The sequence below is a fragment of the Coloeus monedula genome (genome assembly GCF_965178545.1).
Source record: "Coloeus monedula genome assembly, chromosome: 5".
Taxonomy (NCBI): Eukaryota; Metazoa; Chordata; class Aves; order Passeriformes; family Corvidae; genus Coloeus; species Coloeus monedula.
The window spans coordinates 52752340-52764603 of NC_138785.1; the positions used below are offsets into that span (position 1 = coordinate 52752340).

Consider the following 12264-nt stretch of genomic DNA (forward strand, 5'->3'; position numbering starts at 1 on the left):
TCGTTGGTTCAGAGGTTTTCAATGATAGGTGGAGATAACATCTAAGGTTTGTACAATCCCAAGCATTAACTGAGTGAATCTTTACAGGTAACAGACTCACATTTAATTTCCATTTCTCTTTTTCATTTTATGATCTTTCAGGACACAGTCATGTAAGGACAGCAGTTCAGGTAGAGACTCTGGTGGTATGCAGGTGAAAGAGCACCTATGTGTTATAACTTGCAGGATGTATGTAAATGTAAAGGTTCCAGTGATACACTGAATGCATTTTTTCTTTGGTATTGCTGTGCAATATAGAGTTTAGCAGCTCACAATTATAAATATACTGGATTTCAATCTTCCCAAGTAGATTTCAAAGACAAGATTTCTGCATAAAATTTGTATGAAAAGTATTTTCCCCTCATAAATGAGTCTTCATAAATTATTCTGTAGATCAAAAATAGCATGGTATGTATTTACCTACAGTAAAAGCTTTGAGTATTTAAATGACTTAAATGATAGTATAATAGGCACTGATTTTATACAGCAGAAAAAACCACAAACAAAACCCCCAACCTAACCAAAACCCAAACAACTTCCCTCTCCCTTAACTGAATCCAGTATTAATAGAGGTCAGGCAGCAGATAAGAGAAGAACTGCACATTCCCAAAGTCATTGTTTACAGGAAATTAGTTCCGCATTTTTTTCAGAACTGTCTCCTCCTTGTGCTTATGAATATGTGCTAATTTGGATTTTGTTGTTTCATTTTTGGAGAAAAGCTTGGGACTTCCAGCTTATTCACTGCACTAATTTAAGGACCGAATTTCATTTTCTCTCCATCCAATATCACAGTGCAGGCACAAAGTGCCATAAAGAAACACTTTTTAAAATCAATCCATATCAAGTAGCTACTTCTGAATAGTTCCATTTAATCCCAGATCTGTGTCTTAATTCAAAAAGTGGTAATTGATAAATACAAAAGAAACCCCAACCCACCAGCTGAAAAGAAGTGGCACATTTTATAGAACTTCCTCAAGAAATGGCAAGTTGCCCAAAGCCTGCAGTGCCAAAGTCAATTTTTCATTATGTTACTATAAATTAAAACTAATTATGCTTGTTGGAGTAGAATCATCTTCAATTTTTATTGTAAATGAAATAAGCCCCATCTCACTATGGTACAGCAGAGCAAAGAACAAATGTGCATAAACAGATTTCTGTGGTTTTGCCAGTCTAGTCATGGGGAGAGCTACTACTTTGGCCCATCCTTGGAAAACCTGAAATAAATATTGAAATCATTGGCTCACTGCAACCTCTTCACTAACTGTTTTGTTCTGCTTAAAAATTCTGATTTGGCTTGATTTCCTTAGTAACAGTATCAGGCAGGCAGTTCTTAAAAGCTTCAAGATTCTGAGCTGCTAAAATATGCAGCAATAGTACGTGACAAGGTCTCTTTCACTATCAGAGATTTTACAACATCGATGTCTAAGGACACTGGGTGTTGCTACATGAAAGACTCCATGCCTTTCTGTTCCAGCTCTAGTTTTTTCATCAAAGGGAAGATAGAAAGTAGAAAAATAAACCCACAAAACTAAATATAGTCACACAAGATGAAAGCTACCCAAACTCTCTAGAGATCTGGGCCAGCGTGTGCTTGTGAAAAACAGTGTCATGACAGCATCAAACCCAGCCCAGACTCTGTACTCCAAACGCTGGGTTCTTATGGTCAAGTCTCTGTTCTCCAGGGCTCTGAAGCTAAGTAACAAAGGGAAGCAAACAGGTGAATGAATAAGAGCCAGAGGGATGGTTGTAAGGGTGTGACAGAAGTACAGAATGACACATACTACAGGTTGCTCTTTGTCTAATCTTTGGCATGGAGAGATGTTATCTCCAGCTTCCACAGCAGCCAGTGTTTTGCATCCCTTCCATCCCACCGGATTCTGTGGTTTCAGTTCACTAAATATTTACCATTCTTCCCTTAAGAAAATAAACAAGGACTTATAGTTTTTTCTCTGTCTTATTATGACAAGTCTAAGAATTAGACTTGACTTAGTTAGCTATGTTTAGGTACAAAGGAGAAAAGCTTTGTACTTTTCATAAATTATTTTCTTGGCAAACATAGAAAAGAAAATTTGGGATAGTGAAGGCATGGTTTTAAGACTGTTTTGCATTGAAGCCTAGCAAGTGACCATGGAGAGAACAATCAGTTGTATATATCACAGACTCAGAGCCTCCTCAGGTTGTCACTCAACTCCAGTCTTTTCATTCTCCAATACCTGGCATCCTAAATTGTCCTGGGTTTATGACACGAAACGGCAAATGCTGGTCAAACCAGAGAGTTCTTCTTTGCTGCTGTTTTTTTTTAAGTCTTTCTAGGACAGCTGAAAATGCATGTGTGAGAAGCGGCAAGAATTAATTAACTGTGGCCTCCTTAAACAAGTTGTCAATAATTCTGTTGTGATAGTAGTACAATCATACCCATCTTGTTACGAGGACTGATCATAAAAGATCCTTCTTTCCTCTCCACTAATACTGAGTAATCACTGTTAGTCTACGGAGCCGCATAGGGAAATATTTGCATAGCAAATGCACAGCAATGAACATAAAATATGTTAGAAAGAAGAAACCACGCATTTGTTACTGAATCATGCACGTTAGGATAGATAACATATTTTTCTTATAAAGTAAAACATTATTTTTATACCCACAACAAAACATGGACCTGCAGAACTTTTCAAGCAATCTTCTAGCAGCTTCATACGAGTCTTTTGCAGCTCAGGACTGTCCCATTCATCTGCTTCAACTCCCCAGTATAAGTCTATGACCTGGAAAACAGCATGCAACATAGTTACCATATGCCCTTTCTACCAATCAAATTAAAAATTAGCTTTGCCAACATCCTGTGCACTAAGCTTTGCTTTTCAGTGTGGTAGAAAGCAATGAGGTCTGCGTACAGTCCTTACACAGACTGGCAGGGTTTCCTCATATAAATGAGAATTCCAGCCTCTTACTTTCCCCCCCAGATAGTCCCTCCTGGGACAATCTCTCATTTCATAGTCATAGGGAGATTAGCATGACAAGCTCTTGATTTGATGTAGTCTTTTATTTGCCACTAAATTGCTTATAGGAATAGGTAAGAATAATGACAAAAGCATTGAAAAAATCCTGTTTCCATGAAAATTAATGGGAATCTCACTGTGGATCACAGTCAAGACCATGGTTTGACACCATGTGTGACTAGTATCCACAGGATATAAACTCATCCTGTGCACACAGCTCAAAAGAAAGAATAGGAATGGTTCTCCATTATCATACTTCCTTTGTTAGCTGCTCTTTGTACTGTGGAAGCAGAGATTGTACAGATATGCAGTGGCAGAGAGCTTGCTGTCCAGCCTTTCATATGTAGCTACAGACTCAGTTTTGTGACCCTAATTAGTTGCAAACAAACTCCTGGAAGAAAAAAATTAAATGATTAAGTGTGATTTCACCATACATTTTAACTAAAAGGCCCAATTCTTACTGTGGGAAATCGAATTTAAAAAGATAGAGATCATATGCCTGAATTACTTCTGGAACAAAACTCATGGTACAAGCTACTACTCTCTCCTTTAAGTTACTACTGATTCTTAACATCTTGTACGTAACTTTAACAAAAAGAAGTTCAAATGGACAGTTAAAAAAACCAATCAAAATTGTATTATTACATGAATATATTACCAAATTGTTTATTGTAATGTTGTTTGTACTGTGGAAGCACTCTGCAAGAAACAGAATCATAAAATTAGCTGTTGTCTAAACGGATTATAAAATGAGCCCGAAGACTTAATATAAGAATTAATAATGAGTTGATGTAAAACTAAATTTCAGCAGTTTAGAGCTGGTTAATCTTCTTGGAAAATTTCTCATACCAATACCAAGGTTTAAGACCAAATCCTAGAGCTATTTATGCCTATGTGCAATTTCACTACCAACAGTCTCATTGATTATTTCTGCCTTAAAAGTTTGGGACTCAAACAAAGCAAAATTTTGCTGAAACCTGCATTTTCTGCTGTTCAAAACTGCGTTTCAAATAACCTCTCTATCTCCCTCACTTGCACTGATTTCTTTGCTGTCCTTTCTCTTTTAGTCTCAGGAAAATATTCGTTCCCTTCTTCCTCTCTACTTTCTGTTATTTATTAATACAACTTTTTTATTGAACTTCACATTGTATTCATCTGTCTGATTACTTGCATGATGTATGACAAAGCTTAAATATTCTCATTATAAAATCCTTCAGATACAGATCTTAGCATACAGTAAGAAATATTTCAATTACTTGTTGAATGAATTTATTGTGCTGCTCAGGTTCTTCGGAAACATGAAGCAATTTTTATTTTAATTAACTGTTCAAAAATCACATTAATTCTGTAAATGTGAAGAGGAAACCCCCTGGAATACCAGGTAATTGTAGGGGCTCAGTGGCTGTTTGTTATTTTATGGGGTAACAGTTTTGGTGCATAGTATCTTAACATGTTACAATTTTGTACTGCAAGAGTAAATACCCATTAAACCTCTGAAGACACCAAGAATTTCAAAATAGGATCTCATCAGTTGCTCATTATGCTAACTAAAATAAATAGGATTTACAAAATTAAGAAATGGAACAAGGAGACAACTATATCTGATTTTGAAGCATGTTTTTACTTATACTTGGAAAAATGTGTGACAAACACCCACTCAGACTTTCAGTAAAGCTTCCAAGGTCGTATGACAACTAGTGCCCTCTGCAAGAGCTCCTTACACGCAGTGGGCTGTCACTGGTCTAGTACAGTTCCACACTAGTCACATAAAAAGAGACTTTTCATTCATAATTCAGTGTTTTCTTTTGCTTACTTTAGCTTTTGTCCTACCAATCTTACAGTTTCACAGATTTTTCTTAGGAGATAGAATTATTTTAATCACTTCCAAGAGTTTAAGAAAAGAACTAAAAATTTCATTCATGCAAAATTCCACTTTCTTTTTAGCATATATATCCTGTTGAAAATTATTTTAAATGGTTCATTGTTCTGAAGAAGAAAAGTGTATGCTGCTAATTAATTATGTTTAGTTATCTTCCAAAATTTTCAATTACAACTACTTTCTTTAACCACTCCATCCTCCCCGGTAAAAGTACTGTATTTCAGGTCAAAACCACCCTATGCTCTGAAAGTCTTTTCCCCAGCTTACCTGCTTTCAGTCTTTGTCAATACATGTCTTTTTCTGAAATATTTTCTGATACAATGAAAAAGAAGTCCATCAAGCAAACACATTCATAGTGTGATTGAATATAGTCAGTTCTGCTTCCCCTCATATGGTGATTATGTTCAGTAACAGCTCCCACCAAACTGATGACACCTGACAGATCTCGTGCTTTGCAACAACTGAAACAATTTTGAGTGCAGCCAGGTGACTCAGTGAAAGTTGGAGTAATGCATGTACTCAAATGCATTTCATTTGGGTCATGATTTATTAGGTAGAGGGTGTACTGCATAGTGCATTTGTAGTAGTCACATGCAAAGTAGTTCTTGTTTGGTCAGTAGAAGATTACATATCAGGATGAAAAGTTATGTGTTCTGCTCTGTACACAGAAATATAAATTTATCCCTGTATCTGAAAAGTACATAATACTTTATTCACACCACTGCACTAAAAACTGTAGCCTTGATTTTGCCTACTAACCTAAGAAATTTAGTGTGTGGAATAGAAAAAAAAATGTTCTGCTAAAGTCTACCTCAGAGTGTCTTTCAAAAGACTACTTTTCCTTGGTTATTTTTGTACATTTTCCTACTTTGCTTCCACAGAAATGTGATAGCTTTCTAGCAGTTTTCTGAACTGTGTCAGTAGAGCTGTCTCTCAGACCTCATATCACTTGAAGATGCTCCTGGTGTTGAAACTATATAATAAAATAATTTGCTTCCATGAATATCAACTAGAGTAAACTTAATTACTCCTTCCCTGGAGACTGCATTACAATCTGTTTGAAAAAAGAAATGTTTCCTCTCACAAAGAATTCAGTGGATTATGATCTACTTGGAAGAGACACTTCCCTCACCAAGATCACTCCTCAAAGATGACAGAAATAAGGGGTTGATATTCTCCATGAATATCACATGGTAGTAATACAAGAAAAATATTATTTGAATATCTTTTGCTATTCCTTTCATGTATCACTGCAGCTGGGACTTCCCAACCAGCTGATGAGCTAGGACCTTCAGATGAAATTCTTTCATAGCCATAATCAAAAATCACTGGAATTTACCACCATGCAGATTCAGCAACTCCACTGTGACTCAGGGAATTAAAACCAAATATCCTAATTTAAGAACTTGTTATTTTGATTAAAAACCAGCTGCATGTGCATCAAGAATAATACACTGGGAGGAACAGGATGTTGCCTAAAAGGCATTAGCTGTTTCCAACTAAGCTACACTCTGGAGAGATGAGTTTTTGGGGTCAATAAGTATGTGAGGAAAGCTTGTGGATGCAGAGCCAGAATTTTTGGAAAACTGAACAACATTTTTACAACATCACAAGCTGTATTTGTTTCTCTTAGCAGAGAAACGGTCTCTTCCAGGCCTGCTGACATATAAGGGACTGTGAATTAGGATATACCTGACTTAAAGTACCAGTGACTTTAACAGTGATGCCAAACACGTTTTAAATCAAATACAACTGTCTTTATTACTAATTGGCTCTTGCCAAAGATGTGCATGGGTCTATGTCTCTCATAAGACAAAGGAAAACATGAACTTACTGAAGATATAGGAATGCTACAGTTGACGTTAAGGGAAGCAAATTCCATAGCATAGAATCACAATAAATATGTTCCATGTTCAATTCATTTTGATAATCAGTTTTGGTATTCACCTGGTTAAATTACTTTTCACATTACAGTGGAACCTAAGTATGGTTTCAAGAAGCACAACACAGTATATTAGATGTAACATTATTTCTTCTTACATACTTTGAATATCTAAAATAGAGGTGGTGTTTTTTCATCCATTCAGAATCTACCTCAAATCTGCTTGTAAAATAATTTAAGTACATCAAAGGCTAAGGGAGCTAGGCCTGTTTAGCCTGGAGAAGACACAAATGAAGAAGGGATTTTATCCAAGCATACAAATAACCTAAAGGTGCGTGTCAGGAGGAGGGAGCCAGGCTCTTCTTGGTGGTGCCAAGCAATAGGACAAGAGGCAATGGGCAGAAACTGATGCACAGCAAGTTACGCCTAAATATGAGGAACTTCTTTACTGTGAGGGTGACAGTGCACTGGAAAAAATTGGCCAGAGAGGGTGTGGAGTCCTCTCTGGATATTCGAAACCCATTTGGATGCAATCCTGTGCAACCTGCTCCAGGTGAACCTGCTTTAGCAGGGAATGGACTAGATGACCTCCAGTGGTTCCTTCCAACCCCAACAATTCTGCATGGGATTCTGTGAAACAAAGTTTTTGTAATTTTCTGTTTTACCAATGATATTTAAAAATGTTATCTGTTCTAAATAGAGTTAATTTCAAGATAAAGTAATGCAAGATTCAACACAATGAAACCTACCTGAAATTCCAAGCCATAGTTTTCTCTGCAGAATTCTCTCAGCTTAGGATACACATGCTCTCTTAGGGCCCTCCTTTCTGCTATTGTATCTGCATTGTGGAAAAAGATGCTATTAACAATATTTATATAAACCCTTCTTTTAGTCAGGGATACAGATTTTTCACTAAAAATGAACCCTGAACACACACACAGCACTAATGAAAATCAAGTGCTGGGATCTAGTCCCCAAATTGTATGTTGTACAAACACATGGAAGTGTTTGCACGTGTAACAATACATGTAAAATCATGTAAATGTGTTGGTATGTGGCAAAATTGTGCTTCATATGCATCTTAATTTTGCAGCACATTACAATTCAGTGCAGCTGAATTCATTTTGTAATTCACCAGTTGGAATTTCTTTATTTTTTTGACTTCTATTTAGTTTCCAAAAAGCTGAATTTTACAAATAAGAAACACCATGGAACAAAGATATATACCAAAGGTGAAAGAGATCTCAATACTTGGAAATAAATCAACAACATGAACTAATAACATTGTGTCAAATGCTATCACTTTCTTCACCATCTTTAACCTAATAGTATCCTAAAAGTATTATTTATCATTAATAGCATTATTTATCTTTTGCCCAGGTGGTTCCTCCTATAATACTAAATGCTCAGTGCTGATATCATGTTATTCTTACCATGCAAAATGACATGTTTTGATAATGAAGTACAACATGGCAATGAAACCAAAATTATTATTAAGTTCAGTATGTCCAAGTTAATCTGAACACATTTATATAAAACATACCACTTGCACATATGGTCAAATATGCAGTAAATTCGGTTAGTAGTGAAATCTTTTGTAGATAATAAATTCTATTTCACAAGACTATGATATGTGATGGCTTTTGCTATATTGTAACTGAGTTGAGACCACACAGAGGTAGCACTGTTGCTAAGTTATTTTCAAAAATAGAACGTAACTGTTGTAAGCCACTAGCTCTCAGTGCCATATGATGAAAAATGAAGTGTTAACTCATGAATGGTGGAGAACATCGACTGCAGGGCACACATTATTTGTGTAACTGCACTGAAACAAAACAATAGATTTCAACTGATCTGACGTTTCCCATATTGTTGCAAATAAGAGAAATATATGCAAATCCAACAATGCTTTAGAGCCACAATCAGAGCCACAGCTGATTTATCTGAGTCAGACGTCTGTTCATAGAATCATAGTCACAGATTTATAATGTTTTTATTTAAAAAATTCTAGGAAAGTGTGAAATCTGTAATTTAACTTATTACACCAAACTAATAATATCCTTCTTACTATTTAAGTATATATTTGGAATATTACACAAAAGTGTAATATAATTACCACTTATTTTCATGAACAGAAAGCAATCCAGAAACATCCAGAGAATTATTTCTCATGAAATAAAAAAGGTAAAAGGTAAAAAAGGTAAAAAAGCCCACACCAAAGGGCTTAAAAGTACAGTCAGGTTTAATCCAATTCATCTGAATTACCACAATTTTTCCTTCACAAACTTTTGATGTGGAAAAAACTCAGAGACAAAGTAGCTTTCAGAAAACATCCTCTCTAAGTCCAATAATGTAATAGTATGTATTTATGCTTTTATGTTTTAAAACGTACTAACTATGCTTACGTGTTCTGTCAATGGTCCAAGAAGCATGAAAGTCCTTGCTTCATCACAAGCTTTCCCATTTGACTGTCCATGCACCACGCAAGATGAGACCTTAAATCTAAAGTGCAGAGCTTTCATATATCCAATTTGAACACTGACAATAAGAGACCCTGCTCTGGGCACATTTGGAGGAGTGTAGCCTCACTTTCTCTCGCGCAGTTATTACGCTCCTCTTCCCGACACTAAAGAGGCTGCACCAGGACTGCTATGCCCAGCTCTGGAAACCACAAATCAGGAGGAGAGGGAAGAAACTGGAGAAGCTACTGAGATAGAGGCCAAAAGCACGTGGCCTACACAGAGAGATAGAGGGACCTGGGCATGTTTAGTCCAGCAAAGAGTGTAAGAGGGACCCAACTGCAGCCTACAGTTACTTCTAAGGCATTTACAAAGATGATGGAGACAAGGTCTTTGGGCCAGAGAGTACAACAAAGACAACGATAACATATTACAGCTTGGAAGTTCAGGCTGGACACCAGAAGAAGCTCTGCTGTCCTTGGAGAACTTCAAGACTCAACTAGACAAGTTCACAGTCGACCAAGTTTCTGCTGACAGCACTTCAGGAGGGAGGTTAGCCCAAGTGACCTGACCTGAGTACCCCTTGCAACCTGCAGTAATCCTGTCTCTCAGGAGAACTTGCAGGTTTGACTTAGTTATCCAGGCTGCTTGTACACTACCTGGGAGGACAATTGCTCCTGTCTGGGCTAGTGGGAGCAAAGCTGTAGAGTAAAATAGCTGGTGCCAAGGACCCAATGCCCATGCCTTATGTTTTTCAGGGCATTTTACTTTAGATTGAGCTCAACCCTCACAAACATTTGGAATGCATTTGGTGAGCACCTGGAGTTATCTTCCAGTTTTTCATCGAAAAGGAATCCAATTCATGCACACCAAGACCCCACTATGATGTGAGTCAAAGTGTATTAGATAGTGATGATTGAGAGATTTACTTCACTTGCAGATCTGGATGAATATAGACACATCCTACAATTATTTAGGAATTGAGTGAAAAAACCAGCACTCTCAGCTCAGAGCTGCCTGTGTCAGTACATAAAAGGGATGGATGAGTTTCTCCCTCCTCAGGATCCACAGTCATTAATTTTCTCTCATGCTTTAGTGTCTAAGTCATCCTTTTCTTGCAGAATGTAGTACACAGCTAACAAGGCTAATTAGTCAGAGGGTGCCATGGTGCCAACACAGCAATATTATTTTGGCTCCAAAGCAATGGTGTTGCTGTACCTTGTGATAAAAGCTAACTGTGTAGTTTGCTTTATTTGAAACGCTTCATTTTTTAACTTCACAGTAACTGAGACCCTTAGATCAGTCAGTCATAGAAGACTATATATTCTATTTTCTTTGCCTTAATACAGGTTAATTTTGGCATGGAAGTTTATGAAAATGCAGAGCATCATATCTTCATGATCAAGTAGAATAAATTCTGTTGAAAACCAACTTACTGCTCAATTACTGAGATAAAACAAAATTATACTTGCCTTTTTAAATGAAAATCAATCATGACTACAGCTTGGTTATTAAGGAAGCAACAATACACAGTTATTGTTTGCAGTTAATTAAGCGTGACAGCGGAGAGAACACTCTTACTAGGGATCTAAAGAAGCCTAAGTTGCAGGAACAACAACAAAAAAAGGAAGTATTGGAAAAAAGCAGAATTTAAGAGTAAACATGATTAAATGACAAATGGGAAATATTTTGTCTGAGGTTTACAACAGATAAAACAGTTCTGCTACTTCGTGTTTATGCCCACAGGATTTATATCGCAGAACCCTGCTGGCTCTAGTTTTAGAACATGGTGCTGTTCCCTGCAGCGTAACATGTGTAGTCGTGTTCAGAAAATGAAACAACACACTGCAGGAGTAGTTCTAAGTTTGTAATATCTTAAAAATGAAATAGATAAAACATTTCTTCAACTAGAACTGTGGTCTGGATAAGACACTCAGCATACCTATTCTGTATTTTTATTCCTACCTCCATATCTAATGGAATGTGTTTATCTAATTGGAATTTGAGTCTGGTGCTTATATTAATTAATTAAAAGAATTCCTGTAAATGAAATAAGTTTTGAAAATTTAAGGAAACAGAAGTGTATATACTTAAGATGAACTATGGTAATTAGTATGGATGGCAGATAAGCTGGTTTAATTAAATATAATCTAACTTGATTTAAAGTGACAGCAAATCTGTGAAGCTGGCAGTTCCTAACAACAAAAATGTCACACAGGCAAATTCCGCCTTCCAGGCTGCTGCTGCAGATGAACGGATTAACTAAATTACATTCTTTTAGCAGACAAAATGAGACAGTAGTTGTGAGATGAGCTTTCTACACCTCTTGATGTTAATTCTGAAACTCAGAAATACAAATAATAGTTCACAATAAACTGTGGGAATGAAACTAAATCTCATAAAACATAAAAGAAAACTTAAAAAACCCCCCCCAACCCTAAACTTTTCTCCACTATTTAAATGAACCCAAACCCCAAGTTTTGCACAAGACAGTGACTTGCTGAGTGCACATCTCCCATACAAGAGCCATCTCTTGCAGATGGCTGCCTCCTAAGCCATTCCACAACCACACTGCCCTGCCCACCCCTGCACTTGGAACTGACTGAGAATGTGCAGCCTCCCTCCCCTTATGCTCCCCAGGGTAATCCTGAGGACTGAACTGAATTAGTCACATATCCATCTACATCCTTTCTCCTCTCCAATAAACACAACTGTTTGTGTGCAGTGTGATTTCTGAAGGCTTGTAGCTCAGTCAAACCACTGCCAGTTTTCATTAGAATATGCCAAGGTGCTGCTTCTTAGCGTGAACTACTCCCATGCCAAAGTCTGACCTTCAAACACAAGCTGTTCTGCTATTAAAGTCACTTATTTTAATAGAGCAAGTACATTTTTCATTGTTGTGTTAGTAAACAGATGATGTGAATTTACAAAGAGTTGCCAAACATTAATCTCTGGGATAAATCTAAGTCATGGAACACAGCTCTGTTGAAGAAAATTTCAAAATGTCGA

The 12264-nt window shown here is 36.8% G+C and overlaps 1 protein-coding gene across 1 annotated transcript in view; it reads right to left on the bottom strand.

Moving 5' to 3' along the window:
* Positions 1 to 12264, bottom strand: part of NWD2 (NACHT and WD repeat domain containing 2) — a gene marked incomplete at both ends in the record, with an annotated part of 52471 nt that overhangs the window by 23803 nt on the left and 16404 nt on the right. Inside the window, 2 exons of the mRNA XM_082282695.1 lie at positions 2685 to 2801; positions 7546 to 7634. Of these exons, the coding sequence (XP_082138821.1) occupies positions 2685 to 2801; positions 7546 to 7634 (206 nt within the window). The remainder of the gene's footprint in view (positions 1 to 2684; positions 2802 to 7545; positions 7635 to 12264) is intronic.